This window comes from Narcine bancroftii, chromosome 2 (assembly GCF_036971445.1).
Source record: "Narcine bancroftii isolate sNarBan1 chromosome 2, sNarBan1.hap1, whole genome shotgun sequence".
NCBI lineage: Eukaryota > Metazoa > Chordata > Chondrichthyes > Torpediniformes > Narcinidae > Narcine > Narcine bancroftii.
The window spans coordinates 194,143,906-194,171,897 of record NC_091470.1 but is presented as its reverse complement, the minus strand read 5'-3'; the positions used below and the strand labels follow the sequence as shown (position 1 = coordinate 194,171,897).

Below are 27,992 nucleotides of genomic sequence, written 5' to 3'. Positions count from 1 at the left end.
GTGAATGCAGATTCTATTTTGAAATTTAAGAAAAATTCGGACAGGTACATGGATGGGAGGATACTGACTAGGGTAAAAACAATTTTGGAAAAACTCAGCAGGTCAGAAAGTGAACTTTATGTTGTAAAGATAAGTCACCAACTTTTCGGCCTTGAGCCCTTCAAGTTATGAGCAAAATGTCAACAAGCTCCCGAACAAAATGGTGGGGGAGAGGGGAACGGACCCACAGGCAAGAGGTAACAGGTGGATAAGGGAGGGAGGACACAGCAGTTATCAGGGGGAAGGCTTTGTGAATGGAGGAGGAAGGAGTGGAGAGCTGGAGGGAAGGGGACAGAGAAGAGAGGGAGAACGGGGAGTAGTGGGCTAGCAGAAACCAGGGACGTCCGGTTGGAGAGCGCCCAGACAGCATATTGGGTGTTGCTCCTCCAATTTAGAGGTGGTCTCGGTTTAGCGGTGCACGAGGCTATAGACGGCGGGAGGACGCAGACGCGGGGAGAACGTACCAACTCCTTACAGGCAGTGCTGGATTTGAACCCTGGTCCTCGATCACCGACCAAGTTGCCCTAAATCAATACGTTACCTCTGTCACATCCTCAAAGAATTCAAGCAAATTTGTCAAACCTTTCACGGTGCTTTTAATTACATTCAGTTTGGCTAAACGTTTACTGGATGTGCCCCCTGTGTAGGATGATCTGAAACTTTAATATTAGGGTGGATCTACCAAGAGTCTAAAATTCTCTCCTTGAAGCCTCAATACCATCACCGTCTTCCCCCACCCCCCGGCCCCGTTAGTTATCTGCGAAGTCTCAACGCTCCCCTGCGAGGTCCATCCGCCCAACCCGACTGTTGTCGGCTCTGTCCAGGTTTAAGTGGCCCTTACAGGAGCTGATTGTGGTTTATTGTAAAACATCCAAATAAAATTTAAACCTTTCAATGACAAATTGTTATAAAAATATTGTGATTTGGCTTTAAACAGCATCCACTGGTCAGCAGTAAGTGTCAGATTTGAGGGGATCATCTTATACAAAAGATATTGCTCAAAACCAACATTTTAGATTGAAGTTCTGAGTTCCCCTCCACACGAATCATCTTGCACACCGGGATATACGGTAGCCATCTTGATTCTTGATGTCAGAATCAGCCAATAGATCGATTTTGGGGTCACATTGGCTGTTTCAAATTTTCTGGCACCTTGAAGTACTGGAGGATTTCAGCGGGTCTTTCAGCATCCGGAGGAGGTGAAGATGTCTATCTCTGCAGCCACTGGCTTGAAACTACGACGAGCTGTCCATTGGGTCGTAGGGACTCGTCCACCTTCAGCTTCCTCCCGACCTTCTCCAATCTCATGCGGTCGTGGTGTCCCATGTGGGGTTAAAGCTACCCGCTCCTATCCCGGGCTGGAGCCGAGGGACTCCTGCAGCTCGGGTGGGTGGGTGGATGGCTGATGGGCGCCGCGGGTCACTGCCAGGTACGACACTTGGGAGGAGGTTCCAGAAAGTCTTTTGTCTTCCTGCGACCGAGACCCTAGGACGGGCAGCCACTTGGTCCCACACAGATGCAGAGGAGGGGGGACCCTCTTCCCTGAGTATACCTCTCTCCCCTGAAGGTCACACAAAAATTTTCAGGGGCTGCAATGCACTGAGGCCAAGGGTGGGGGGGGGGGGGTGGGAGGAAGGGGGTGGCAGAGAGTGGATTGGGAAGGGGATAGGGAGAGGGGTGGAGGGTGAGAGAAATGGATGGGATGAGGGGGTGGGAGAGGGAGAGAGGAGGGGGGATAACAGAGGGGTTGTGGTGGAAGGTGAGGGAAATGAATGGAGGTGACATGGATGGGAAGGGAAGGGGAATGGACGAGGAAAAGAGGGGTGAGGCGATGGAGATGATAAAATGCAATGGATGGGAGAGGTGAAGTACTGGACTGGTGGAGGGGAAGGGAGAGGGAGAACGGGTGAAGGGGGATGGGTGGAGGGAAAATGGAGGGCTGAGGATTGCTGGGGGCAGTGGAGAGAGAGGCAGGATGAGGGGAAGGAGAAAGGAGTAGGATATGGGGTGAGAGGCAGGAGGGGCCAGGTCAAGGGGAAGGGAGCAGGATGAAGGGGTGGAGCCAGGATGAGGGGGTGGAGCCAGGATGAAGGGCGAGGGGGGTAGGAGGAGGGGGCAGGAGGAGGGGTGGGAGTGAAGCCCCAGGCTTTGAAGACCACTGGTAATGGTTCCTGAGCTCTCAGGCCCAACAACCTCGGCTCTGCAGGGAAGGGAGGGGGAGTCCAGGGTGGAGGTGGATTTTCTTTTGGGGGGGGGAGCACCTGGTGCTCAATGAATCGCCCACTCTTTGTCTCAGTTCCTTGCATGTCTCCCCTCCCCCGACCTCCACCAACCACTACCCCCAGTGGCCAGATGTGCTCCGTCAGGGGGCCAGGGCAGAGGAAAGGGTGCTCCCTACCCACTATCCAGGTCAGAACTCGTCCCTGGGGGTCGGGGGATGGTCCAGGCCGAAGAAGGAGGAGGGGCGGGAGTGCACATCACGGTCTCGCTTCACGAAGGCGGAGAAGGAGGAGACGCAGTTCCCAATGAAGTGATCGGCCTGGGTCAGGATGTAGAGGTCGGTCTGAGGAAGCTGGGAGGGGCGGTGGACAACACGGACCTGTGTAGGGGAGGGAGAGGGGGCGGGGGGGTGAGAAAAGAGGAGGCGGGGAGAGAGAGTGAGACAATAAATCAATGAGGGGGAGGGAGGGTGGGGAGAGACAATCAGTGAGGGGAAGATGGAAAGAGATGGGGGGGGTGAAGAGAGAGAGAGAATTAATCAGTGAGAGGGGAAAAGGGGGCGAAAAAGAGAATTAAAAAGTCTTCCCATTCAGCATCAAGCACTATGTGACCCCTCCCTGTGCCCTGGGTGACTGAGGTCCAACAACTCACTGGAGGTTCAATAGCAGGCTAGTTAAAGCAAGCTATCTCTGACCTCACCCTGCCCCATCCCGCCCTCCGCCACGCACGCCGAAAAGAGCAGCCTCTGCAGATGCCCTGCTGTTACAAGCCCGGGTTCTCTGACTGCATCTCCTGAAGCACCGAACCTCTCCCGACAGGAACAGGGAAGCAGGGCTGAGGTAGCAATGCAAATCGCACGACCTGCAACGTCCCGAAGTGAAAATTCTTCACCGTTCCCAAACCCCGGAACACTCTCCCCATCAGCACAGTGGGAGCAGTTCAGGTCATTCAACTTACCTGGATGGGATGGTTAACGTAGCGGTTCACGGAGTTCTGGTTTCCTCCCACAGTTCAATAAATACGGGGGGGGGGGGGGAGGTTGTAGGTTAGTGGGGTGCCATTGGGTGGCACAGATTTGTGGACTAGAAGGGCCTGTTACTGTGCTGCACATTTAACTTTTCAAAAAGAAATTGAAAGAGTGCAGAGAAGATTTACTAGGATGTTGCCTGGTCTTCAGGAACTGAGTTACAGGGAAAAGTTAAACAGTTTAGGACTTTATTCCCTGCAGCGTAGAAGAATGAGGGGTGATTTGATCGAGATATTTAAAATTATGAGGGGGACAGACAGAGTAAATGTAAGGAGGCTTTTTCCACTGAGGGTAGGTGAGACAAAGGGTGAAAGGGGAGATGTTTAGGGGGAACTTCTTCACACAGAGAGTGGTGGGAGTGTGGAACGAGCCAAAGTGGAGAATGTGGAGAAATTTGGACAGGTACATGGGTGGGGTATGGACTGGGGTAAAAACACAATGCTGGAAAAACTCAGCAGGTCAATCAGCAAACTTAATACAGCAAAGATAGATACAGAACCAACATTTCGGGCTTCAGCCCTTCATCAAGGTGTGAGTAAATTGTGGACAGGCACCCGAACAAAATGATGGCAAGGGGCGCAGTGGCAGGAGTGTGGTCCCTCAGGCAGGAGTTAACAGGTGGATAAGGGAGGGAGGGCACAGCAGCGAATGGGGGGGGGGGGCAAGGGCTCTGTGAGTGGAGAGGGAAGTGGGTGGAGAGCTGGAGGAAAGGAGACAGGGATGGAGAAAAGGAAGGAGAACTGGGAGTGGGCTAGCAGAAACTGGAGACATCGATGTTAATGCCATCCATTGGAGAATGCCCAGATGGAATATTGGGTGTTGCTCTTCTAGTGTATAGGTGGTCTTGGTTTGTCAGTGTCCGAGGCCATGGACAGACACATGGGCGCAGGAGTGGGGCGTGGAATCAAAATGGTCAGCCACTGCAAGATCTCTGGTGCGGACAGAGCGGAGGTGCTCAGTGAAGTGACCTCCCAGTCCACACCCTGTCTTTCCAATGAAGACAAAGGCCACAGAGGAGCACCGGATGCAGTAGGTGACCTCCGCAGACACATGAGTGTTGCTGCACTTGGAAGGACTGTTTGGGGTCCCCAAACGGTGGGGAGGAAGGAGGCATGGTTGCAGGCAAAGGTGCCAAGGGGGCAAATCTCAAACTGCTTCTCCCAGAGAGCAGTGAATCTGGAATTCTCTGCCCAACGAAGCAGTGGAGGCCCCCTCGCTGAATGTATTTAAGACACAGATTTGATTTTGGAATAGTAGGGTTACAGGGTGAGTGGAGCAGGGTCCATAGCCAGATCAGCTGTGATTTAATTGAACCGATGGACCAGGTGGCTGACTCTCATGACAGCTCTGGGGAAGAACAATCGGGGCTGAGAGGAGGAACCCTCAATTGGCCAACAGGAGGTCCTCTCAGAGAACAGATCAATATATGTCGTCCATATCAGGCTGCAGACCCCCCCACCCCCCGCCAGGGTTGGGTGACAAAATGCTCCCGAGGGGCACCTGCTCTCCCGTGCCTCACCATCTTGCCCACAGCCTCCTCGATCTCCTTGGTGTACGGGTCTGAGTCGCTGGCGACGTAGACTGATCTGGCCCCAATGGCCCGCGCCCAGGTGCCCACCGCCCTCCCGATCTCTGCTGGGCCCGGCAGGCACATGTCCATAGTGAGGGCGCGCGCCGTCAGACGGTTGTAGCCCACGCACTGGGGCGAAGCCATGAGATGGGGGCCAGATGTGCCATCCTTCACCATGTTGCAGGCGTTCCTCTGTGTTGAGGGGGGATATGGGAGAAAGACAGGCAGGTGGATGGTGTTAAAACCATGGAAACAGGCCCCTTCGGCCCTTCTAGTCTGTGCCAAACTATTTTTCTGCCTAGTCCCATTGACCTGCACCCAGTCCATACCCCTCCCATCCATGTACCTGTCCACATTTCTTCTTAAATGTTAAAACTGAGCCCACATTCATGACTTCAGCTTGATCCACACTCCTACCGGTCTCTGTGTGAAGAAGGTCCCCCTAAACTTTTCCCCTTTCACCCTTAACCCATGTCCTCTGGTTTGTATCTCACCTACTCTCAGTGGAAAAACCCAACCTACATTTACTCTGTCTATCCCCCCTTATAATTTTAAATACCTTGATCAAATCTCCCCTTGTTCTTCTATGCTCCAGGGACTAAAGTCCAAACCTGTTTAACCTTTCCCTGTAGCTCAGTTCCTGAAGTCCAGGCAAAATCCTAGTAAATCTTTTCTGCCCTCTTTCTGTCTTATTGATATCGTTCCCGATGTGAGGTGACCAAAACTACACAAAATTCTCCAAATTGGCCTCGCCAATGTCTTATACAACTTTACCATAACACCCCAACTCCTGGACTCAATACTTGGATTTATGAAGGCCTGGGATTGCGGGGTGCAGGGGGATGTCGGGTATGAAACCATGAGAGGAATAAATTGGGTTAACGCACAGAGTCCTTTGTCCAGAGTGGGGGTATTATAAGAAACAGGAGCAGGAGTTGGTCATTCGGCCCGACGAGCCTGCTCCGCCATTCAATGAGATCGTGGCTGATCTGATGATGGGCTCATCTCCACCGACCTGCCTTTTCCCCACATCTCTTAACCATTCAGACACCACATCCCCGTTTTCCAGGATTGGTTTTATACCTAACTACTTCTGTTCTCATCATACTGTAGTTTACCCATGGACCCAGTCTGGAGTATATATTATGAGAAGTTAAAGTAGCTGGAGTCCAAAGAATTAATTCCCCGACCTGGTCTTAAATCTATTTACTGAGGTCTCCTCCACTGTTTCAACGGGCAGCGAATTCCACAGGTTTCCCACCCTCTGGGAAAAGCTGTTCCTCCTCATCTCTGACCTAAACCTACTATCCTGAATCAGGGCTATGCCCCCTCGTTCTGGTCTCCCTCACCCATGGGAACAATTTACCCACCTTGATTTTAAGAAGAATTGGTTATCCAGAGGACATAGGTTTAAGGTGGGGGGGGGGGGAAGAGATTTAATTGGAACATTTTTTTAAAATTTAGACATGGTTGTTCGTGTGGGACAGCCTGAAGGTAAATTTGCAGGCTGAGACTGTGGCGAAGAAGGCAAATGCAAAGCTGGCGTTCGTTTCAGGAGGATGCGGAGGCATTTCTTCAGCCAGAGGGCAGTGAGCCAGTGGAATTTGTTGCCACGGATGGTTGCGGAGGCCGGGTCACTGGGTGTATTTAAGGCAGGGGTTCTTGATTAGACAGGGCATCAAAGGTGATGGGAGAAGGGCAGGCAGTGGGGCTGAGTGGGAGAATGGATCAGCTCATGATTGAATGGCAGGGCAGACTTGATGGGATGAATGGCTCTATGTCTTTGGTAACAGGCCCATCTGGGCCATGAGCCCATGCTACCCAATTGCATCCAACAAACCCCAATTGTTTTTGGAGGAAATGGGAGACCCCGGGGAAAACCCACGTGGACAAGGGGAGAACATACAAACTCCTTACAGACCAATGTAGGATTCACACCCAGGGCGTTGGCACTGTAACAGCGCTGCACTAACCACTCCGCACTGAGGGGGTAACTTTTCCTTTACTTAGAGAGTGCTGGGTGTATGGAATGGGCTGCCGGAGGGGGTGGATAAGGCAGGGACTGTTTCCAAAGGAAATTTGGGTGGATCTGTGGGTAGGACGAGTTTGGAGATATGGGTGGGTGGGACATTTGGATGGATCCATGGATGGGATGGGCTCGGAGGGATGTGGGTGGCCCAAACACAGGGAGGTGGGACATTTGGACGGATCCATGGATGGGATGGGCAGTGGTTTTCAAACAGCCCTCTTAAACTCTCATACCAGCTTAAATAATCCCTATGGCATCAGCACTCTCTGATTAGGTTGCTTCAGGTAGGATGTGGGTGGGAAGAAAAAGTTTGAAAACCACTGTTTTAATTGTCCCTCATTGACTTGTTATGTGCATTGTTTCAGAACTCCAAAGGAAATGGGCCAATGACAATTTTTCTCAAGCAAAATATTTCAGTTACAATTGGGTCTAGAGCAGTGGTTCTCAACCTTCCTTTCCCACTCACATCCCACCTTAAGCAATTCCTTAATAATCACAGAGGACCGATGGCCTAGGGATTACTTAAAGTGGGATGTGAGTTTAGGGGGGAGTTGGAAAACCACTGAGCGATGTGAGGCAGGTGGGACATTTTGGTTGGCACAGGCAGGTTGGGACAAAGAGCCTGTTCCCCAAATTGCACAACTCAAGGGAGTTGAGTTTTGGTGAGGTTAACTGGCTCTCCTCAGAGACACGGGCAGGCTTCCGAGCTGCAATGTTTGTTTGGTTTGTTAAATTTCATAAGTAAAGGTGGAAAGAGTCCCAAAGTCCAAACAGCTGGCATAAAACAGGGAATATGAGATCTATGGCTGGGAGGAGAAACATAGAAAAATAGAAGATAGGAACAGGAGGAGGTCATTTGGTCCTTCGTGCCTGCTCTGCTATTCAATGAGATCATGGCTGATCTTAAAGTTCAGTACCCCATCCCCACCTTCACTCTGTAACCACTAATTCCCTTATACTGAAGAAATACATCTAATTCCCTCCTGAAATATATTAAATGAACCTGCCTCTACTGCTCTCTGTGGCAATGAATTCCACAGTTTCACCATCCTCTGGGTAAAGAAATTCCTCCTCATCTCGGTCCTAAATGGTTTGCCGATTATCCTCGAAACATGGCCCCGGGTTCTGGACTCCCCCACCATTGGAAACATCCCTTCTGCATCCATTCTGTCCAGTCCTGCCAGAATTTTATGTCTCTATGAGATCCCCTCTCAATCTTCTAAACTCCAGCGAGGACAATCCCAAATTGTGCAATCTTTCCTCATGTTATTCCTGCCATTCCAGGTATCAGCCTGGTGAATTGCCTTTACACTCCCTCCATTGCAAGAACATTCTTCCTCAACATGCAGTCAAATGGGCCTGGCCCAGTCAGCATGGGCGAGTTGGGCCGAAGGGCCTACTTCATTGGGTGAGGCCTGGTCCAGGAGGTGTGATGCCAGAAACAGAGGGCAAGGCCTAATGCAGGACTAAGAGCTAAGGCCTATTCCAGTGCCTGGGACCTTCTCCAGGGGTGCGACCCCTGATCCATGGCCTAACACCTGCTCTAGGGAATTAAGGTCTAATGCAGGATCAGGAGCCGAGGCCTGCTCCAGGAGGTGATGCTGGAATCAGGGGTTGAGACCAAATACACAGGATGAGGAGCCGAGGCCTACTCCAGGGTTTGGGCCTTGCTTCCGGGCTTGTCACCTGCCACAGGGGGCAAATTCATGCTCCAGAGGATGAACAAGGTCAGCAGCCGAGGCCTAGACCGGGCTGGGCCCTGGGCACAAGGCCTAACACAGGACTAGCAGCTGAGAGGCCTATTCCAGACTGGGTCCTGGGCACAAGGCCTAACACAGGACCAGCAGCTGAGAGGCCTATTCCAGACTGGGTCCTGGGCACAAGGCCTAACACAGGACCAGCAGCTGAGAGGTCATGAAATCACGCGAGCTGACCACCCCTCCCAGCAGCGCCAACAGGAGCCAACCTCTCACCCAGTCCACTCCGACACGCAGGTGAACGCCTAGGTACGGTCTGAACAGCAGAGCCTGGATCTGCCCCTCCACCTCCTGCACAAACTTCTCCGCCCAAACCACGTATTTCTGCAGATGCCGGTGCTCATCCAGCACTGGGAACTGCGCGGGAGCACCGGGCAGAGCCAGGACCGGGTGCTCAGAGGCTGGGTACCTGCAAAAGGAGCAGCAGTCAAATCACTGCCATTGCAATGTCAATCACCGTTACCTCATTGCTATGGATTGCTGTTACTAGTCAATTTTATTGTTATCCGATTGAACCAGTACAACCTGACGAAACAGCGTTCTCCAGTCCTCGGGGCAAAACACGCAGACACACAACCAGACGTAACACACATACAGACACGCAGTACATATGCAGGACAAGTATTTCATCTATACAAATACTGTATACTCGTGGAAAAGTCAACCCCCCCTCCCCCCCATTTTTTGGCCCCTGGCTATCTGAGCTCCCAATGGATCCTCACTCTGACTGCCCACCCCATCCGAGGTCCCATCACTATGCCCACCCATCAGAACTCCTGACGCCCCAGCCACAGCTCCTCACCCCGACTGTCCACCCCATCTAAGCTCCCAACGCCCCCACCGTGGACTTACCATCCGGTCCTGCCTAACCAAGCTCCCAAGGACTTGGACACAGGTACTTAACGTGGTCAAAAGTATGACCTGTGTAAAAGTCAAATGCCAAATTTGACATGAAAAATTGGTCCAAAAAAATTTGACAGACACGAGGAGATACAGTAAATAATATTGTTTCGTAAATACGGGTCTTGGAGGGTTAGTGTGAGCAGTTCCTTTGATCATTCAACATTCTCACTGCCCGTGGGAAGAAGCTGTTCCTCAGCCTGGTGGTGCTGGCTCTGATCCTCCTGTATCTCTTCCCGACGGGAGCAGCTGGAAGATGCTGTGTGCTGGGTGGAAGGGTCCTCAACGATTTTGCACTCCCGCTTCAGTCAATGGAGGGGGAGGGAGACTCCAGTGATCCTCTCTGCCGCTCAAAATTCATTCGGCCTATTGAGTCTGTTCTGCCATTTGATCACGACCTGATCCATTTCCCCACTCTCCACTTCCCCCCATCACTTTTGATGCACTGGCTAATCTCTGCCTGAAATACACCTAATGACCCGGCCTCCACACCTGCCCGTGGCCACAAATTCCACAGATTCACCCACCTCTGGCTCAAGGAATTCCACTGCGTCTCTGTATCGAGTGGACACCCTTCAATCTTGGTTCACAAGATTGCAGTGGAGAGTGGCAGCTTGCTCTAACCAGAGGTGGGGCTCTATGCCCAGGACGCCTGCCCAACTCAGGATGCTCCCTCTCGTCAGTGGTGAGGAGGTGGTGAAAGGAGCCTATCTCTCTCTCTCTGTCTCCTTTCTTGAGCTCTCTCTCCTCCTTTTTCCCTGTCTCCATTCACAGAGCCAAAATCAAGCCTCACCTTTCCTGTTGCCATATCTAATTAACACCTTTTGTCTGTTGGTCTGGACTCCTCCCCCTCATCGGGGAAGAGATCTAGGAGGATCAGAGCCAGCATCACCAGGCTGAGGAACAGTAGGTAGTGAGGCTGCTGAATGACCATTCGTATTTATATGTACACTTGTCCTATGTATGTCTGTATGTGTTGTGTCTGGTTGTCTGTCCATGGAGAAGGTTGTTTCGTTGGGTTGTACAATCAGATGACAATAAACTTGACTTAACTTCATTTCCCCCCCCCCCCTTTCTCTCTCAGCCTGTTTTCTGGTCACACCTTGAAGGAAGGCTCAGGCCTGAAACGTCTCAATGTTTTTACTACAATCACAGTGTCTTCTGCATTTCACATCAACTGCACTTGGGAGACCAGGGAGCAGCTGGGGGGGGGGGGAGAAGGGGAGCCTGTTTCCCCCATTGAAAATGCCTTGCACCCCTCCCCCCCCGCCCAAACTCTCGGGCAGGACACAGCCGAACCATGGGACCCTACCTATCCATCCACTGGGTCCTGTAGTAAGAGTTGAAGGCAATCCCGCTGAACAGTTTTGAGCGGTCGAAATCCACGCCAAAGTGGTCCCAGAAAGGGCCAAAAGGGTTCCCGTCCTGTAGGAGAGGCAGAAGTCATTTGAAACCTGCTGGCTCTCGAAATCTACCCCCCCCCCCAACTCTCATGGCCGGGATTGTGGTCCAGAAGCCCACCCCACCCCCATCATGCTCACCTTCATGGGACAGGACGACTTGTCAGCGCTCCGCTGAGCTGCTGCATCAAAGCAGTAAGCCACCCTGCGACCCTGCGGCCAGTGGGAGGGGGCCAGATCCTTCATGAAGCTCTCCATGCTGATCACCCGGTGGAAGTCCCGCAGTCGCTCCAGCTGGAAATACTCAGAGTAGGGAACATGCGCCTGGGAAACAAGAAGCAGCAGGCAGGGCCTTAGGGGCAGCAAGGCAGGGGCAGACCCTCTACCCCTCCTGGAGAGTGGGGGGGACATCATGGAGGGGAGTAAAACAAAGGAGGGGGTCGGGTCCAGAGAGAGAGGGAATGCAGAGGGAGGGGTGGGACCAAAGAGAAGGGGGGGGGGAATACAGAGAAGAAGGGGTGGGGCTGCAGAGGGGGGATACAGAAAGGGAGGGGTGGGACCCGAGGGGTGGGGAGGGACCCGAGGGGGGGGAGGGACCCGAGAGGGGGGGAGGGACCCGAGGGGGGGGAGGGACCCGAGGGGGGGGGAGGGACCCGAGGGGGGGGGAGGGACCCGAGGGGGGGGGAGGGACCCGAGGGGGGGGAGGGACCCGAGGGGGGGGAGGGACCCGAGGGGGGGAGGGACCCGAGGGTGGGGGAGGGACCCGAGGGGGGGAGGGACCCGAGGGGGGGGAGGGACCCGAGGGGGGGGGAGGGACCCGAGGGGGGGGAGGGACCCGAGGGGGGGGAGGGTCCCGAGGGGGGGGGAGGGACCCGAGGGGGGGGAGGGACCCGAGGGGGGGGGAGGGACCCGAGGGGGGGGAGGGACCCGAGGGGGGGGGAGGGACCCGAGGTGGGGGGGAGGGACCCGAGGTGGGGGGAGGGACCCGAGGGGGGGGGAGGGACCCGAAGGGGGGGGGAGGGACCCGAAGGGGGGGGGAGGGACCCGAGGGGGGGTGAGGGACCCGAGGGGGGGTGAGGGACCCGAGGGGGGGTGAGGGACCCGAGGGGGGGAGGGACCCGAGGGGGAGGGACCCGAGGGGGGGGGACCCGAGGGGGGGGACCCGAGGGGGGGGACCCGAGGGGGGGGGAGGGACCTGAGAGGGGGGACCCGAGGTGGGGTGGGACCCAAGGGGGGGGGAAGGGACCCGAGGGGGGGAACGCAGAGAGAGAGAGGGGTGGGACCTGAGAAGGGGAAATGCAGGGAGAGAGAGAGAGGGGTGGGACTTGAGAGGGGGAAATGGGAGGGGTGGGACCCGAGAGGGGGAACACAGAGAGGGAGGGGTGGGACCAGAGAGGGAGAACGCAGAGAGGGAGGATAGGACTAGAGATGGGAATATGCATAATGGTGGGGTTACATTGAAGAGAGTTCAGCGAGATGTTTCAGAGAGAAGGGACGGAACATGGGACGGGTAACGCAGAGCGGATGAGCTGCAGCACAGAAAGAAGCTCTTCGGCCCACTGAGTGTGTGCTGACCATCATGCTAGATTATCAGGGCCTGTTTCCATGCTGTGTCACTCGGATCGCCTGAGTGTAGGTGGTACAGGCTCCTTTGATCTCAGGGGTAAGTGTGATGCGGAACTGCAGGCTTACGTTGGTGTAGGGGGGAGTGTGATGCCTGTACACCACCCATGGAGGAACCACCAATGTCCGATTCAGCATCTTGGCAAACGCCAGGGAGCCCAGGAAATGGTCCGCCTGATTCCCAAAACGACCTGCGTGATTTATTTTTAAAGGAAAACATACACGGATTAGACTGATGGCCCCAACTTCAAGACTGTAAATGTCAAATCAGGGTTGGACTTGCATAGTGAAAGGTTGGGTGGAGAGTGATGGAGAGCAGAGAGACCGAGAGGTGCAGGTACATCGTTCTCTGAAAGTGGCAACTCTGGCAGGCAGGATGGTGAACCATAGAACATCACAGCACAGAAAACAGGCCCTTCAAGTCGGTGTTAAACTGTTTTCCTGCCTAGTCCTATCGACCTGCACCCAGTCCACGGCCCTCCAGACCCCTCCCATCCACATACCTGCCCAAATTCTTCTCAAATGTTAAAATTGACCCACATTCATCACTCCCACCGCTCTCTGTGTGAAGAAGATCCCCCTAAACTTTTTCCCTTTCACCCTTAACCCATGTCCTCTGGTTTGTATCTCACCTACCCTCAGTGGAAAAACCAACCTACATTTACTCTGTATCCCCTCATAATTTTAAATACCTCGATCAAATCTCCCCTCGTTCTTCTACACTCCAGGGAATAATGTCCAAACCCGTTTAACCTTTCCCTGTCACTCAACTCCTAACATCCAGGCACCATCCTAGTAATTCTTCTCTGCTCTCTTTCTATCTTATTGATATCTTTCCTGTAGTTCGGTGACCAAAACTACACACAATACTCCAAGTTTGGACTCACCAACGTGTTATGAGCCCAGAGGACCCCAAAATCCAGCAGCAATAGATATTCACCAAGACAAATGGTTACTTAAACTAAAGTTGCTTTTTTTTGGGTAATTCTTTATTTATCGCACTATGAACCATATCAACCAATATATTTACAGATGCGCTCTTTAAATATTCAGTGACATTTTCTCTCTTTTTCCCCATCCCTCCTTTTCCCCTTCCCACCCCCCTCCAAAAACAGTAAATATTGAACATATGAAACACAATAAAACAATATCTTTATACAAAAGGAATACAAACAAAAAAGAGTATCATCTACTTATTCACATTAAATCTGATCGTGTTTATCTTCTTATCATTTTAGGTGGTGGTGGTCCTAGACCTGGTCTTTCTGTTATGTTCCCCCATATTTGGTTCCCAGGTTTTTTTTCAATCATTATAACTTTGCCTTTTAAATTATATGTGATTTTTTTTTCACTTAAACTTGGTTATATATTCCATTGATGTTTATAGTCATATGGTCCAACGTGGCCACCTTATATCTTTATTTTCACTTCTTTTCCGCCTCTTCACCATCTCCATCCCTTTTTTCCATTACTGTTTTTTAAGTTTTCCTTTTTAATCTCAATATGACAACGCATTTAAGACATGAAATACCCCAACAATCCCCACAAGCAATAACCCTTTAACCCCAAATGAACCTCCCCTCCTTGAATTGCCTCCTGTCCCTTGACGGCAACCAGAACTTCCCCTTTCCATTCGGTTTGCAAACTTACTCGCAAGCGTCAACCGATTTCACAGTGACCCTTATTCTCCCACACCAAGCCCCCCCCCCGAGAACACTATTTTCCTATACTTATAACAAAGCTCTCTTTTTTTCCTTCTTCCCTTCCTCTTATTCATTTTTATATATACATTATCTTTACTTTATATTTTTACATATTTTTGTATATTTTCTTGCCGGTCATCCTTCTTGTCACTCCTCCTCCTCTCTTCTGTCCTGCAAATGTTCAACAAATTCTTTGGCTTTCTTTGGGTCCGAGAACAGTCTATTCTGTTCCCTAGGAATGAATACTTTGCATACTACTGGATGTCTTAATATAAAGTTATAACCTTTCTTCCATAAGATTGTTTTCACCCTATTGAATTCCTTCCTCTTCTTTAAAAGTTCAAAACTTATGTCCGGGTAAAAAAATATTTTTTGTCCCTTGTATTCCAATGGCTTATTGTCTTCTCTAACCTTCTTTGCCTGCTCCAGTATGTTTTCGCTTGTCGTATATCTTAGAAATTTTACCAATATGGATCTCAGTTTTTGATGTGGTTGGCAGTCTCGGTACATGCGCTCTATCCGCCCTTTCGATTTCTATTTCTTCATGTGAATCAGCACCTTCAGGATCCATCCTTTTATAAATTCCTTTATATCTGACCCTTCTTGGCCTTCTTTCAGGCCCACTATTTTTATGTTGTTTCGCCTACTGTAGTTTTCCAATAAGTCAATTTTTTGCGACAATATATTTTGTCTCTTTAATTTTTTTTCTGCTCTCTTCCAATTTCCCTCTTAAATCATTTATCTCCATCTCTACAGCAGCTTCTCTTCCTCCACATTTTCTACTCTTTTCCCTATTTCAGTCATGACCAACTCTAAGCTTTGCATTCTGTTTTCAGCTCTTTTCATTTTTCTTTTGATTGAACTAAATTCTAATGATAGAAATTCTTTTAATGACCTAATTTGTTCTTCGAAAAAGGCTTTATCTAAACTTTGTCCTTCTATTTTACCTTCTTCTTTCCTTTGAAATTCTTGGTCTTCTTCCTCCTCTTCTTCTGTGTCTGTATCTATGGCTTCTCTTCTCTGTATCTTTATCCTTCTCTGGTGAGCTGCTGGGCTGACCCGCTGTGGGTCGCCCCCCTGTCGGTCGCCCCATTGCCATTCACCCTCTTCCAGCCCTTCATTCTCTTTCTCTTTTTTCTTGTTTACTTCCCCCAGCCAAACACCCCAATACTGGGCGTCTCTCAGCTGGCCGGTCCTCAGCTGAGTCCCTCTCCCATCGGCATTAACCTTTTCTTTTACTTGTGCACTGCGCATGCGTAGTTGTGCACCTCTTCTCGGCTCTGAGAACCATTTTTGGAGTCCGCTGGTCGGGAGGACACCATTCCTCTTGGGACTCACCAACACCGGAAAGCAGCCACTCCTCTCAACGGTGGCTCTCTGCTCTGATGTGCAGGTAAGGCAGTGAATTTCCTTCTTCCCTTTTCTGTTATTCTTACTTTTTCTCTTTTGGGTGCCATCTTCTGTCTCTTCTCTGTAACTTTATCTTTCTCTTCCTGTATTTTATGTTTATTGAGCTCTGCTTTTTCACACTTTTTTTTTCTCTGGAGAGGGCTGTTTACATCATGTGACTCCCTCAACCAAAGTTGCTTTTAATTATGTTTAAACATGAAAATAGAATCAAACTTTAACTTACCTCTATTGACTTACTTAATCCAACGTAACCCCCTTCTAATTCAAAGCACATGTGTATGTAATGTGTGTGTGAGTTCAGAAAAGTTATTTGGTTCACAGTCCAATCTCACTTCTCATTCCTCCAAGTTCACTGGTTGCAGGCAATTCTTATTCTGTGCACAGAATTTAACATTTTATAAAGTTCACCAGGCTTTGGAGCTTAAAACCGCTCAGGAAGGTTCTTGTTGTTGAGAGATTTGTTGTTCCAGGACATCCACAACTGATGTACTTCCATCAGTCACCCTGGTGTCTTGCTGTCGAAACTTTTCCCTTCAGGGTTCTCCAGTTGATAACCTCTTTCTTTCAGGTCACCACAGAGTTCATTTCTGTTTCTTTTATTCCAAGTGAAACATTAGACAGCCCTTGCATGAACCACAAGGGCTTTGACCAGGCTGTCTTACAACTGGGCTTTCCATAAGCTTGCCAGCTTGTCCTGTTCCAGTCCCAGCTGCTTCTGTTGGCTGTAACCACTGTACAAGTGAGCTGTGTGCGTGTCTCTTTCTCTCTCCTCTCTTCCCTCTCTCCGAGAGAAAGCCTGTTTGATACTTTCTGCTGGCAAAACCACATGACCCACTTAGAAGTGCAAGCTCTCTTCCAGACAGCAGTGGCTCCGACATGCTCTTTCATCTGTTGCCTTTTGTAAACAACAATCCATTAGTGAAGTCTCGAGCACTCTTCAAAGCTCTTGGAAAAGCTTGGAAGCCCTGATATGTCTAGCATTAGCAGAGCTCCAGTATTTCAAATAAAATCTGTTTTATGTAACCTACTCTAACAAATCTTTCCCAATTTATCTCCCAAAAACATATCTATATACTCTGTCTCAAACGTCTTACACAACTTTACTATAACATCCACAAGGTGTTTGACACACTGGGCAAGGGACCAAAGTCCAAAAGGCAGCAACTCCTGATGCAAGACATCACTGAGACCACATGTGGAGCACTCAGCATCTCCTCACAACAGCAACTACACTTCCAGAAGCCAATCTACAGGAGCTCTATCGAGAACGTCCTGGCTGCTGCATCACAGTTTGGATATGTTTGCTGCAGAGAACTGGATCGTAGGTCAATCCATAGGACTACGTGTGGGAGAGAGGATCACTGGGGTCTCCCTCCCCCCTCCATTGACGCAATCTACTGGGATCCTTGTCGAAAGAGGGCGTACAAAATCGTTGAGGACCCCCTTCCACGCCGCATCTTTCAGCTGCTCCCATCGGGGAAGCGATACAGGAGGATCAGAGCCAGCACCACCAGGCTGAGGAGGAGCTTCTTCCCACAGGCAGTGAGAACACTGAACAACCAAAGGGACTGTTCACACTAACCCTCTGAGACTAATGTACAAAACAATATTTATTTATCTGTATAGATTAAATACTTGTCCTGCATTTGTATTGTTTGTGTGTATGTCTGGTGTGTGTCTGCATGTTTTGTACCGAGGACCGGAGATCGCTGTTTTGTCAGGTTGTTCTTGTACAATAAACTTGACAAGGCACAATTCTTGTCGCCCATCTGTAGGAAGGATGACAATAAGTTGGGAGGGGTGCAGAGGAGATTCACCAGGATGTGAGAGCTAGCTTTCTGGGGCGAATGGACTGGGTCTTTATTCCCTGGAGCAAAGGAGGCCGACAAGTGATCTTATGAAGGTTTACAAAATCAGGAGGGGCGCAGATCAAATGAAAGTTCACGACGGGTTTCCGCCAGGTAGATGATTCTGTAGTGGCATGGTTGGCATAGCGGTTACCGCAACGCTGTTACAGCGCCAGTGATCGGGTTTCAAATCCTGCGCTGTCCGTGAGGAATTTGTATGTCGTCTGTGTGGGTTTCCTCCTTCTAAAACGCCCAGGTGAATTGGGTGGCGCGGACTCGTGGGCTGGAAGAGCATGTTATCGTGCTGTATGTCTAAATTTATAATTTGATTTTATAAATGTAACTGGAGGGTATAGGGTTCAGGTGAGAAACTTAAGAGGGACTTGAGGGGATTCTATCTCACTCAGAGGCTGGATCGTATCTGGAAAGAGCTGCCAGAGGAAGATACACCATTTAAAAGATATTTGGGAAGAAGTGTGGATGGGTGCAAATGCAGGCAGATGGGATGAGCCCTGTAATTGGACGGGTTGGGCCGAAGGGCCTGTTCAGCGCTGTGCGGGACTCGTGTGTGACGTCGACAGACTTACCCATGCACGGGCAGTAGAGGATGTAGCCATTCTCGTCCCAGGCCGGAGGGTCCGAGGTCATACTGGCCTGCGATAGGCTGTCCCACCAGAGGAGGAGGAGGAGGATGATGAGACCCGTCCTGCGGCCCAATTCATCCCGCGTCATCTTCCCTGTCTCCGTGGGAAGGGACTCCATCCTCACTGGGTCCTGGGAGGAATTAGGGGATATGGGGAGAAGGCAGGTAGGTGGAGTTAGTCAGGGCCCCTTCTCCCATTAATCCAACTCCCACGGAAAGGGAGGCGACAAGCGCCAGAGAAATGCAACTCAGTTCAAGCCCCCCTCCAGGGGTTACTTTGAACTCCCGAACACGTGGGATTGGAACCAGGGGCTGGGGAAACGACTCAGACACCCGGAACTTGGGTTCGCTGCTGGGCCAGACAGGAGGAGGTGGTGGGGTCCACGGTCACTCAACATCTCCAATGGGACTATTTCTCGTGTCTCTTTCTCATCTTGGACAAAGGCACTGGGATGATGCTCCTCTCCATGTCTCTTTGGGACATACAAAACCATAGAGGCCAAATTTGGTGGGGAGGGTCATATTTTTGACCGCGGTGAGGACCTGCATCGTTCAAGGTGTCAGGAACTCAGATGGCTGGGACTGGGTGGAGAGTCTGTGGTTGGGCATTGGCAGCTCCAGTGGGGAGGCAAATGGGGGGGGGGGGGCGAGTATCCACATTTGGGTTGTTTGTAGATCCAATGGGCTAGGGCCAAAAATAAAGGGGGGGGTCAACTTCAACATGGGTCACAGGGAAAAAACACAATTTTTGGGCCAAACATTAGGGGGGAGGGGTGGAACTATTACATGGTATAGGAACATAGGAAGTAGGAACAGGAGTAGGCCAAAAATGGCCCATCGAGCCTGCTCTGCCATTCAATACAATCATGGCTGATCTAATTTATGACCTAACTCCACCTACCTGCCTTCTCCCCATATCCCCTAATTCCTCTATCATGTAAAAATTTATCTAACCGAATTTTAAATATGTTTAATGAGGCAGCCTCAACCACTTCCCTGGTTAGAGAATTCCAAACATTCACTACTCTCTGGGAAAAACTATTTTTCCTCATCTCTGTCCTAAATCTACTTCCCCGAATCTTGAGACTGTATCCTCTCGTTTTAGTTTCCCCGGCCAGCTCAAAAAACCTTCCTACATCTATCCTATCCATACCCTTAATAATCCTATATGTTTCTATAAGATCTCCTCTCATTCTTCTGAACTCGAGCGAATACAATCCTAGACGATTTAATCTTTCATCATAAGTCAACCCCTTCATCCCAGGGATCAACCTGGTAAACCTCCTCTGGACCGTTACCAAAGCCAGTATATCCTTCCTCAAATATGGAGATCAGAACTGGACACAGTACTCCAGGTGCGGTCTCACCAGTACCTTATACAGTTGCAACATTACCTCCCTACTCCTGAATTCAATTCCTCTAGCGATGAAGGCCAACATTCCATTTGCCTTCTTAATAACCTGCTGCACCTGCAACCTAACTTTTTGCGATTCATGCACAAGCACTCCCAAGTCCCTCTGTACAGCAGCATGTTGTAGTTTTTCACCCTTTAAATAATATTCAGCTCTTATTTTTCTTGCCAAAGTGGATAACCTCACACTTACTAACATTGTACTCCATCTGCCAGACCTTTGCCCTCTCATCCAGCTTAACTATACCCCTCTGCAGACTCTCGACATCCTCATTACAATTTGCTCTTCCACTCAATTTGGTGTCATCCGCAAACTTGGCTACATCACATTTTGTCCCCTCCTCCAAGTCATCAATGTAAATGATGAACAGTTGTGGGCCTAACACTGACCCCTGTGGCACCCCACTTACCACTCTCTGCTAACCTGAAAAACTCCCATTTATACCGACTCTCTGCCTCCTGTCAGACAACCAATTGGACGATTACATGAGTGAACGAACCCCTTCCCTGACCCGTGGTACCTGCCTAACTGATCTCTGACCCCCCCCCCTTTCGTGGATGCAGGTCAGGGGTCACGTTCCCCCATCGATCCCTTGCCTTGGATAATTAACATCATTCAGTCCCGCAGGAAATAAAAACAGCAGTTAAGGACCTTCGGCCCACAATGTTGTGCTGACCTACATATTCTGATCAAAAAAATACTAAATCCTCCTTAACCCGTAACCCTTTATTTTTCTTCCATCCATGTGCCTAACAGTTTAGTAACCAAACATTAACAGTGTACTCAGCCTTTTGGTTTGTCCTTCCTTTTCTTTTCCAATCTTTTTATTATTATTATAATTTATAAACACATACAGTTCAAAGAGATATGAAAAATACATAGTAAATAATGAATTAATACAGAGATAATACAGGAAGTAAGCCTGAAGAAAACGGAGGTCCTCCATCAGCCAGCTCCCCACCATGACTACCAGCCCCCCCACATCTCCATCGGGCACACAAAACTCAAAACGGTCAACCAGTTTACCTATCTCGGCTGCACCATTTCATCGGATGCAAGGATCGACAATGAGATACACAACAGACTCGCCAAGGCATATAGCGCCTTTGGAAGACTACACAAAAGAGTCTGGAAAAACAACCAACTGAAAAACCTCACAAAGATAAGCGTATACAGAGCCGCTGTCATACCCACACTCCTGTTCGGCTCCGAATCATGGGTCCTCTACCGGCATCACCTACGGCTCCTAGAACGCTTCCACCAGCGTTGTCTCCGCTCCATCCTCAACATCCATTGGAGCGCTTTCATCCCTAACGTCGAAGTACTCGAGATGGCAGAGGTCGACAGCATCGAGTCCACGCTGCTGAAGATCCAGCTGCGCTGGGTGGGTCACGTCTCCAGAATGGAGGACCATCGCCTTCCCAAGATCGTGTTATATGGTGAGCTCTCCACTGGCCACCGTGACAGAGGTGCACCAAAGAAAAGGTACAAGGACTGCCTAAAGAAATCTCTTGGTGCCTGCCACATTGACCACCGCCAGTGGGCTGATATCGCCTCAAACCGTGCATCTTGGCGCCTCACATTTTGGCGGGCAGCAACCTCCTTTGAAGAAGACCGCAGAGCCCACCTCACTGACAAAAGGCAAAGGAGGAAAAACCCAACACCCAACCCCAACCAACCAATTTTCCCCTGCAGCCGCTGCAATCGTGTCTGCCTGTCCCGCATCGGACTTGTCAGCCACAAACGAGCCTGCAGCTGACGTGGACTTTTACCCCCTCCATAAATCTTCGTCCGCGAAGCCAAGCCAAAGAGAGAAGAGAGAGAAGAGACAGAGATATTAAACAATAATATTGCAGAATAAAAATATATCATAAAAAAAATTTAGATCAGTTTAGAGTATGAACTATCTCTAAAAAAAATGATATAATTAATAAAAATATATAAAAAGAGAAAAAAAACCCCAAAAAGGAAGAAAAAACAAATCTGAATTAAAAACTTAAAAAAAAATACCTACTGATATAGCTAAACCACGCCGATCACTCCGATCTCATCTAACAGCCCAATTATCATACATAATCATAAAAAGAAAACAGAGCCAGATCAACTCACCACAAATGAAAATATTGAATAAATGGTCGCCAGGTTAACTCAAACTTAGAAGGGGATTCATAGACAGAGTTTCTAATTTTCTCTAAATTTAAACATAGTATAGTTTGGGTAAACCATTGGAAAGCAGTGGGAAGATTAACCTCTTTCCAATTCAATAGTATAGATCTTCTACCCATTAGTGTAAGAAAAGCAATCATACGATCCGCAGGAAGAGATAAATAAGTCAAATCTATCATAGGTAATCCAAAAATTGCAGTAATGGGATGTGGTTGTAAATCAATATTCAAAACGGTAGATATAATGGAAAAAATTTCCTTCCAATAATTCTGTAAAGAGGGACAGGACCAAAACATGTGTTATTTCATTAGATGCTGAGAAAGAGTAAAATGGCCTTATTTATTTACAGTTCTTGAAAAATTTAATTTTAGTCCAATATTTATATCTTGGATTAAACTTCTTTATAATTCCCCAGTTGCCTCGGTTTTTACTAATACCCATATTTTCGATTATTTCAGGGCAATTAGCCCTTTATTATTTAACTTAGCTTTAGAACCTTTGGCAATTGCTATCAGAGAAGCAGCCAATATTACTGGTATTATTCGTTGCAGGGATATTCATAAAGTATCACTATATGCAGATGATTTATTGCTATATATTTCCAATCCTGAAAATTCTATTCCTGCAGTTTTATCTTTATTAGCCCAATTTAGTAATTTTTCAGGATATAAACTGAACTTAAATAAAAGTGAATTATTCCCTTTTAATGGATGGGTTCCTATTTATGATAGTTTGCCTTTTAAAATAGCTAGAGACTATTTTATATATTTAGGGATTAAGATTACTAAAAAACATAAAGATTTGTTTAGGACTAATTTTTTCCCTCTATTGGACCTGATCGGTAGTTTACTTACCAATTGGTCACCATTATCCCTATCCATGATAGGCCAAATTAATGCTATTAAGATGATGATCTTACCTAAATTTTTTATATATATTCCAAGCTATACCTATTTTTGTTCCTAAATCTTTTTTTGATAAGGTCGATTCTAAATTGTCTTCATATATCTGGCAAAACAAGAATCCTAGATTGGGAAAAAAATATTTACAGAAATCTAAACTGGAGGGAGGATTGGCATTACCCAACTTTAGAATTTATTATTGGGCAATTAATATTAGTTACTTAAGGTATTGGTTGAATTATTCCAAATTATCTCTAAATCCCCATTGGGTAAATTTAGAAATTAAACTGGTACAAAATTTCTCAATTAGTTCTATTTTGGGAACTGCTCTCCCTTTTACTCTTACTAAACTATATAAACTAATTGATAATCCAATGGCTAAACATACACTACGTATATGGTTTCAATTCCGGAGATTTTTTGGCCTAAGTCATTTTATCTTGGAAACCCCTATTGTACTAAATTTCTTTTTTCATCCCTCTCTAATTGATCAAGCTTATTTACTCTGGAAAGTTAAAGGTATAACATGCTTTTTGGTTTGTCCTTCCAAAATGCATCACCTCACACTTATCCGCATTGAACTCCATTTGCCACTTTTCCACCCAATTCTGCACCCTGTCTATCTCCTATGGTAACCTACGACAACCTTCAGCTTCATCCACAACTCCTTCATATTATCCGCGAACTTACTGACTCATCCTTCCATTTCTTCATCGAGATCATATATAAATATCACAGAGAGTAGGGGTCCCAGCCTCTGATCTCCAGACAGAATACTTTCCCTCCATTACTCCTCTCTGCTTTTACAGGCAATCCAATTCTGACTCCACACAATTTGCAAAGATTCCAGGTTCCATCTACTCGCGTCCACACACGTTTTCCTCCTTCGTTTGCACTCTTGGCTGAAATAGAGGTCCCCTCTGTCCTCCTGTTGAAAGGAGAGGGGAGGGGGGCGGGGGGAAGGGGAGGAGGGGGGAAGGGGAGGAGGGGGGAAGGGGAGGAGGGGGGGAAGGGGAGGAGGGGGGGAAGGGGAGGAGGGGGGGAAGGGGAGGAGGGGGGGAAGGGGAGGAGGGGGGGAAGGGGAGGAGGGGGGGAAGGGGAGGAGGGGGGGAAGGGGAGGAGGGGGGGAAGGGGAGGAGGGGGGGAAGGGGAGGAGGGGGGGAAGGGGAGGAGGGGGGGAAGGGGAGGAGGGGGGGAAGGGGGCAGCCTGTGCTCTCCTTACCTCCGGGGGCTGGGGTACTGAGATGTCACGAGAACCAGGAGCCCCGAGCCAGACGGCAGCAGGACGCTTTCCCGGAGCAGGAGCCAAGAGTCGCGGGCGCCCATTCCCCACGGCAACAGGTGACGTGCTGCGTCAAGCGCGCAGAGCATTGGCTAGTAGGTGAGCCACCGCAGTCCATTGGCCAAGTGCTGATCCACTGCGCCTAATTCATTGGTGAGAAGGGGACGCAATGAGCCACAACGCAGCTCATTGGCCCCCAACACGGCCTTGCCTGTCCCACTGAGGCCACTGCAGCTCATTGGCCCGTGTCAAAGCATCGCGTGAGGTCATTGTCCAGTGTCACGTCACGGCGCTCTGGCCAATACCGTGATAGAGGCGTCCATTGTTGGCTCCGGCTCCTGGTCCTCACTCACCGTCAGAGGGGTCTGTTTGTCTCATGGCGCGGGAGGCCGGGGTAGTTGGGGAGGGGATAGGTGTGGGCGGAGAGAGGGGGGATAAGGGTTGGTTGAGGGAGGGCACGTTTGGGGAAGAGGTTGTGGAGGGGTTGGGGGGAGGGGGAGGGGTAGGGGGAGAGGGAAGGGGTTGGGGGGAGGTGAAGGGGGTGAAGGAGAGGATTTGGGGGGAGTGGGAGGTGAGGGTGGAGTTGTTATATGAATGAGGGAGTAGAGGAATGAGGAGGGAGTAAGGTGTAATGGTATGGGATATGTGGATAGAGGGAGATGTAGGGAGTGTAAAGGATGGGGTGAGTGGATAGAGAGTGAGGGAGATGTAGGATAGTAGTGTGTGAGGATAGAGGGATTAGGGGGTTGAGATGAGGGGGGAGAGAATTGTGTGAGAGGGTGAGCAGGTGAAGGGGGAGGAGGCTCCAGCCTCTGCTTGACTCATCATGTCTGTGGGACACCCATTTACATCCAGTCACTTGCCCACAGCCACACGTGCGCGCATGAACACACACACACACACACACACACACACACACACACACACACACACACACGTATACACATCCACACTTGTGCACACACACTGCTGAGCTCACAGGCTCACACACGTTCAAAGGAACCGTCATACACGTGCAGTTTGATACATGTATTTCAGACTCAAAACCCACGCCCTCTCCCATCCCAGACACTACCAGTGGGGATAGGGGGGGAGAAATGAAGACTGGATACAGAGCCTGTCACCTGTACAGAGGCCCAGCAACCACTGGACACAGGTTTGACGTCAATGGTAAGGGATCCAGGGATGGGATTTGTTCAGGCAGCAGGTTGTACATTCTGACTCAGAAAATAACCTGCGGGAGGAACTCATCAGGTTGATCAGCAACTGTGGGGGAGGGATAGGAATTGTCTGATTCAGACACTGCATTGACCCAGCCTCCGCAGTGTCTTGAGCCTCCTGGAAAGGAGTTGCAAGCTACTTGACAGGAAATGGTTGTGGAGCCCAGTCTCCCTTCTTCCATGGACCAGCATAGTGACAATGGGCTGAATGTCAACTCTATTGCAACATCATTCAAGCACTGGAGCTCATGAGGGAAGAGGCCATAGGGAGACCACAGTCACAGTGCTTGTGGGGAGAACATCTGGTGGAACAAGAGTTCATGAAGATATGCTTGTTCATATAAAATCTTCAAGAATGTCTGGAATTGAAACGGACCTGTGGCAAGAGAACAGGGATTGAAATGGGGCTGTGGCAAGAGAACAGGGCAGTGGGATCAGTGTGGGGACTTACTGGGATGTGGGGAGAGAGTGGCCCAGAGGGATCAGTGTGGGGATTGATACAGGCCTGTGGGGAGAGAGCGGGGCAGTAGAATCAGTGTGGGGAGAGAGCGGGGCAGTAGAATCAGTGTGGGGAGAGAGTGGGCCAGTGGGATCAATGTGGGGACTGATACCAGGCTGTGGGGAGAGGGTAGGACAGTGGGATCAGTGTGGGGATTGATGCAGGGCTGTGGGGAGAGAGTGGGCCAGTGGGATCAGTGTGATCAGTGTGGGGGACTGATACAGGGCTGTGGAGAGGGAGTGGGGCAATGGGATCAGTGTGGGGGACTGATACAGAGCTGTGGAGAGAGAGTGGGGCAATGGGATCAGTGTGGGGTACTAATACAGAGCTGTGGGGAGAGGGTAGGGCAGTGGGATCAGTGTGGGGATTGATACAGGGCTGTGGGGGGAGAGTGGGGTAGTGGGATTAGTTTGGGGACTAATACAGGGCTGTGGGGAGAGAGTGGGGCAGTGGGATCAGTGTGGATTGATTCAGGGCTGTGGGGAGAGAGTGGGCCAGTGGGATCAGTGTGGGGGACTGATACAGGGCTGTGGGGAGAGAGTGGGGCAATGGGATCAGTGTGGGGGACTGATACAGGGCTGTGGGGAGAGAGTGGGGCAATGGGATCAGTGTGGGGGATTCATACAGGGCTGTGGGGAGAGAGCAGGGCAGTGGGATCAGTGTAGGGACTGATACAAGGGTGTGGGGAGAGAGCGGGGCTGTTGGATCAGTGGGACTGATACAAGGCTGTAGGGAGAGAGTGGGGTAGTGGGATTAGTTTGGGTACTGATTAGTTTGGGGACTGATACAGGGCTGTGGGATCAGTGTGAGGACTGATACAAGGCTGTGGGGAGAGAGCGGGGCTGTTGGATCAGTGTGGGGACTGATACAAAGCTGTGGGGAGAGAGTGGGGTAGTGGATTAGTTTGGGTACTGATTCAGGGCTGTGGAATCAGTGTGGGGACTGATACAAGTCTGGAGAGAGAGCAGGTCAGTGGGATTAATGTAGGGACTGATACAAGGCTGTGGGGAGAGAACGGGTCGGTAGGATCAGTGGGGGATCTAACATAGGGCTTTGGGGAGAAAGTGGGGTAGTGGGATCAGTGTGGAGATTGATACTGGGCTGTGGGGTGAGAGTGGGGCAGTGGGATTAGATTGGGGACTGATACATGGCTGCGGGGAGAGAGCAGGGCTGGGGGATTAGTTTGGGCACTGACACAGGACTGGGATAGAGCGGGGCAGTGGGATTGGATTTCTGTTAGGTCCGAGATCCACTGATATTAGGACAGACTTCCTTGTTCAAAGGACAGTGGGAACACATGATGTTATCTTCTCGGAAGCTCAAGCCTATGGGGGATTGGAAGGGAGGGAAAGTGAGTTGTGAGAACCCGTGGTTGAGGTGGATGGGGATGTTGCTGATTGGATACAACCTCACTGAACAGCAGATGTTGAGCAGCTGGACGGCCTCCTGCATCCTGAACCCAGGCATAGAGTGCATGGGTCCCATTAGGGGCTGACACTGGGAGCCCACATGCTGGGGAGCAGGATCCCTGGGAAGTGATTATGCCCAGAGCCTTTGTCTGGAGGTCACCCACTCCCTTGTCCTTGCCCTCTCCCATCTGTAGACTAGTTGGCACCCATGGGTGCTTTGTAGTGGGTCATGGGCTTGGATAGCGAATTGGTCCAGTGGTTGACTGAGCTTGTGGCCGCAGGATCGTTGGGGAGGGGGACCAATGTTGGGCAGGAAACCCCACCCTCCTCACCAACACCCCTCCTACCCCATGCCATAACCCATCCACCCTCCACCATCACCCTTGGGGGAGAGGGGCTACATCTCCGTCTTCAAGGCAGCCTCCTTCCTTCCATTCATGGCCCCCTGATCCTCTGCCATCTTGCTTCCCTTCTTGGCCTCGTGGAGGTCCAGACTCAGCTCGTGAAGGGACGGTTCCTGGTAGAGGGCCGCTGGAAGAAATGGGAGTGGGGTAGGGTGAATGGCTGGCCAGAAACCGGTCACTCTCCTTACCAAACCCCCCCATTCCCCTCCTCCAACCCCACCACTCCCCTCCTAACCCCCCCACACCCCTCCCAAACCCCCCCAACCTCCCCATTCCTTCCCCTCCCCAATCCCCCTCACTACAACTCCCCATTCCTTCCCCTCCCCAACTCCCCCTCACTCCAACCCCCCATTCCTTCCCCTCCCTAACCCCCTTCAGTCTTTCCCCTCCTCCAACCCCCCACTCCTTCCCTTCCCCAACCCCCTCACTCCCCTCCCTCAATCCCCCCTCACTCTCCTCCCCAACCCCACCACTCCTCTCCTAAAACCCTCCCAAAACCTCCAATTATCCCTCACTCCCAACTCCTCTCA

General features: G+C 50.2%; 2 protein-coding genes across 7 annotated transcripts in view; both read right to left on the bottom strand.

Moving 5' to 3' along the window:
• Positions 1-611: 611 nt before the first annotated feature.
• pofut1 (protein O-fucosyltransferase 1) lies at positions 612-24,165 on the bottom strand. 5 transcript variants are annotated; one of them, XM_069919830.1, is made up of 8 exons: positions 23,871-24,165; positions 18,113-18,299; positions 12,635-12,756; positions 11,084-11,266; positions 10,855-10,967; positions 8,852-9,051; positions 4,806-5,048; positions 612-1,600 (listed from the first exon to the last, which is right to left on the bottom strand). In XM_069919830.1, exons 2-8 carry the CDS (start codon positions 18,285-18,287, stop codon positions 1,344-1,346), a joined length of 1,293 nt encoding a protein of 430 aa, XP_069775931.1. In that variant the 5' UTR covers positions 18,288-18,299; positions 23,871-24,165; the 3' UTR covers positions 612-1,343. The 5 variants fall into 5 exon arrangements, with proteins under 5 accessions (XP_069775931.1, XP_069775932.1, XP_069775936.1 ...); XM_069919831.1 differs by having other exon boundaries at positions 8,859-9,051; positions 23,871-24,164; XM_069919834.1 differs by lacking the exon at positions 612-1,600 and adding an exon at positions 1,607-2,638 and having other exon boundaries at positions 23,871-24,164.
• A 785-nt stretch (positions 24,166-24,950) lies between these two features.
• Positions 24,951-27,992, bottom strand: part of LOC138754885 (fibroblast growth factor 11-like) — a 34,083-nt gene continuing 31,041 nt past the window's right edge. Inside the window, exon 6 of one of the 2 annotated variants that reach the window (XM_069919837.1) lies at positions 24,951-27,589. In XM_069919837.1, the coding sequence (XP_069775938.1) occupies positions 27,456-27,589 (134 nt within the window). In that variant the 3' untranslated portion in view covers positions 24,951-27,455. The remainder of the gene's footprint in view (positions 27,590-27,992) is intronic. The other variant, XM_069919838.1, reaches the window with a different exon arrangement.

Excerpts from the sequence above, each read along its gene's own strand:
- pofut1 (XM_069919830.1), bottom strand. The coding sequence starts at position 18,287 with ATGGAGTCCCTTCCCACGGAGACAGGGAAGATGACGCGGGATGAATTG. Across the intron at positions 11,267-12,634 it reads ACACTCCCCCCTACACCAAC|GCGCATGTTCCCTACTCTGA; the intron begins GTAAGCCTGCAG and ends CTTGTTTCCCAG. Across the intron at positions 5,049-8,851 it reads CGGAGTGGACTGGGTGAGAG|AGGAACGCCTGCAACATGGT; the intron begins GTTGGCTCCTGT and ends CCCTCAACACAG.